Here is a 2,366-nt window from a genome sequence, read left to right as displayed (position 1 = left end):
GCTGGAGTTAACAGGTGACCTGTACTCCAGTCTTCTGCTAGAACAGTATTCCATTTGAACAATGGAAGCACCTCTGGTTCATTTACCAATTTTCTTAACAGTCCTATATGAGGCCATGGGACTGAGCTTCAGCTTTCTCATTTTTAAATTAATAAAGGCAAAACCAACTTCAGTAAAATGACAAAATGCACAGGATAATTAGAAGAATTGTTTTATTCAGGATATTGTCATAGAGAAAATATTTAAAGAACAACACAATAGATGGCTTTGTAGTGGGAGATAAACATGAAAGTCATTCATGAGTGTTATGGGGAGCCATATAGAAGCAAGGGAAAGAGTATTTTTTTATTTAAAATATTTATTTATTATATTTTATGTATATGAGTACACACTGTAGCTGTACAGATAGTTGTGAGCCTTTATGTGGTTGTTAGGAATTGACTTTTAGGACCTATGCTCACTCCAGTCAACCCCACTTGCTCTGGTTGGCCCCTCTGGCTCCAGCCCAAAGATTTATTTATTATTATAAATAAGTACACTGTAGCTGTCTTCAGTTGCACGAGAAGAGGGCGTCAGATTTCATTACAGATGGTTGTGAGCCACCATGTGGGTGCTGGAATTTGAACTCAGGACCTTTGGAAGAGTAGTTGGTGTTCCTACCCACTGAGCCATCTCGCCAGCCCTGGAAAGAGTATTAACTGAAAGAATTTGCACAGGAAATGTGGCAGATAACTGGAGTCTAGAGTAATAACCTCATCATACAGATAAACAAAACAACACAACAAAACCCAACTCAGGAAAAGGGCAGAGACTTGTCCAAGGTCTCATTGATAGTGGCAAAGGAAAGGTAAGACTAGAACCCTGACTCTATACTCTCAAGATAATTCTAATTCCAGTCATTCAGGCTTCAAATCACTGTGCAACAGGCATATACCAGCTTACATATTTCTTATTAATGCTTTTATTTAACATAAAATAATTGGTTCAGTTATGACATTTTCTCTTTTCTTTTTTTTAAAGATTTATTTATTATATGTAAGTACACTGTAGCTCTCTTCAGATGCACCAGAAGAAGGCATCAGATCTCATTATGGATGGTTGTGGTTGCTGGGATTTGAACTCAGGACCTTCAGAAGAGCAGTCAGTGCTCTTACCCGCTGAGCCATCTCGCCAGCTCCCCCCGCCCCCCAGTTATGATATTTTCATGCATGCACTTTGCTCATATTAACTTCCTGCCCCTATTACCATCTCTTATTGGTCCTGGCCCTTCTCACACTGTTCTCTTTCCTTCCTCCAAACAGGCTGGTATTAATTTACTCAGTACTTGTCAAGAAAGCCGATTTTGTTCTACCAAATCTTACCTAAATATATGTTATTTTCTCTGTAGTTCTTCAGTGTCCAAAGTAGCAAAGTAGTCTCCTGAATTAGTAACTGTTCGTGGAGACAACAAAACAAAACAAAACAAAACAAAAAACAACCAACCAACCAACAAACAAAACCCAAAACTTGAAAGCACCTTAACTAAGGAAGTACCAGTAATCGAGAGCAATTCTTCCGTAGACCGCCAAGGGGCGCAAAGTATCTTTTTTTTTTTTTCTCCTTGCAATCCAGACACACTGGTTCCTGTCTGGGACAGACGGTGCTCAACAACCAGAAAATTAGCAGAACCTAGAAGCTGAAGCGACTGTGGTTCTGGTAAGGCAACTTTTATGAATGAACACTTCCGGCAGAGAGTGGTGACCGGAATCCTGCAAGCAGGACCAGTGTCCCACGTTCCTATTGGCCACAGTAACGTTGAGAGGCGGGCTTATGTTGGGGTCATGCTCTCCAATTGGCTGATGGTGTGGGTGGTTTGGAGAAAAGGCTGTGTGAAGCGCGGCAGACTGCGCACTTCAGTTCGGGTGGGAATCCGGGAGTAGGCCTGGTCTTGGCTCCCAGAGGATGGATCGCGTGTGGCGTGCGTGGGACGGGCAGTCCTTCAGCGACGACCAGCCAGAGTTATGGAGTGGCGGGGGCATGGTAGTCTCCTGGATCAGCAGGGCTGAGTGGGAGCAAGTGACGGTTTATCTGTTCAGTGATGATCAGAAATTGCAGCAGTACGCGCTGAACCGAATTACGGTATGGAGGAGCAGGTAAGGCGGCCGGGTCAGCGCTCTTGCCTGGGTGCTGGTGGTGCCTCACTCCTTCCTTGGTCGTATTCCCCAACGGCCATATTTTCTATAGCATTCCCCGAAATAGCCTTATAGTGCCTCTCTCCTAAGTATCTGGGGAAAAGTTGCAGCCAAGCTCCTGTACTCGTCCCATCGAAGGAAAATAGGGCGTACGTTCCAATAATATTTCTGTGTCTGTGAGGCTTAAGTTTTACA

General features: G+C 43.5%; 1 protein-coding gene across 2 annotated transcripts in view; it reads left to right on the top strand.

Annotated features, from left to right (window-relative positions):
* Window positions 1-1,842: 1,842 nt before the first annotated feature.
* Las1l (LAS1 like ribosome biogenesis factor) overlaps window positions 1,843-2,366 on the top strand; it is a 22,717-nt gene continuing 22,193 nt past the window's right edge. For both annotated transcript variants that reach the window (XM_031365214.1, XM_031365206.1), the window contains exon 1: window positions 1,843-2,132. In XM_031365214.1, the coding sequence (XP_031221074.1) occupies window positions 1,942-2,132 (191 nt within the window). In that variant the 5' untranslated portion in view covers window positions 1,843-1,941. The remainder of the gene's footprint in view (window positions 2,133-2,366) is intronic.

This window comes from Mastomys coucha, chromosome X, assembly GCF_008632895.1.
Source record: "Mastomys coucha isolate ucsf_1 chromosome X, UCSF_Mcou_1, whole genome shotgun sequence".
NCBI classification, from domain to species: Eukaryota; Metazoa; Chordata; class Mammalia; order Rodentia; family Muridae; genus Mastomys; species Mastomys coucha.
Note: the sequence above shows the minus strand (reverse complement) of the source record. Positions and strands in the feature narration are given on the sequence as shown.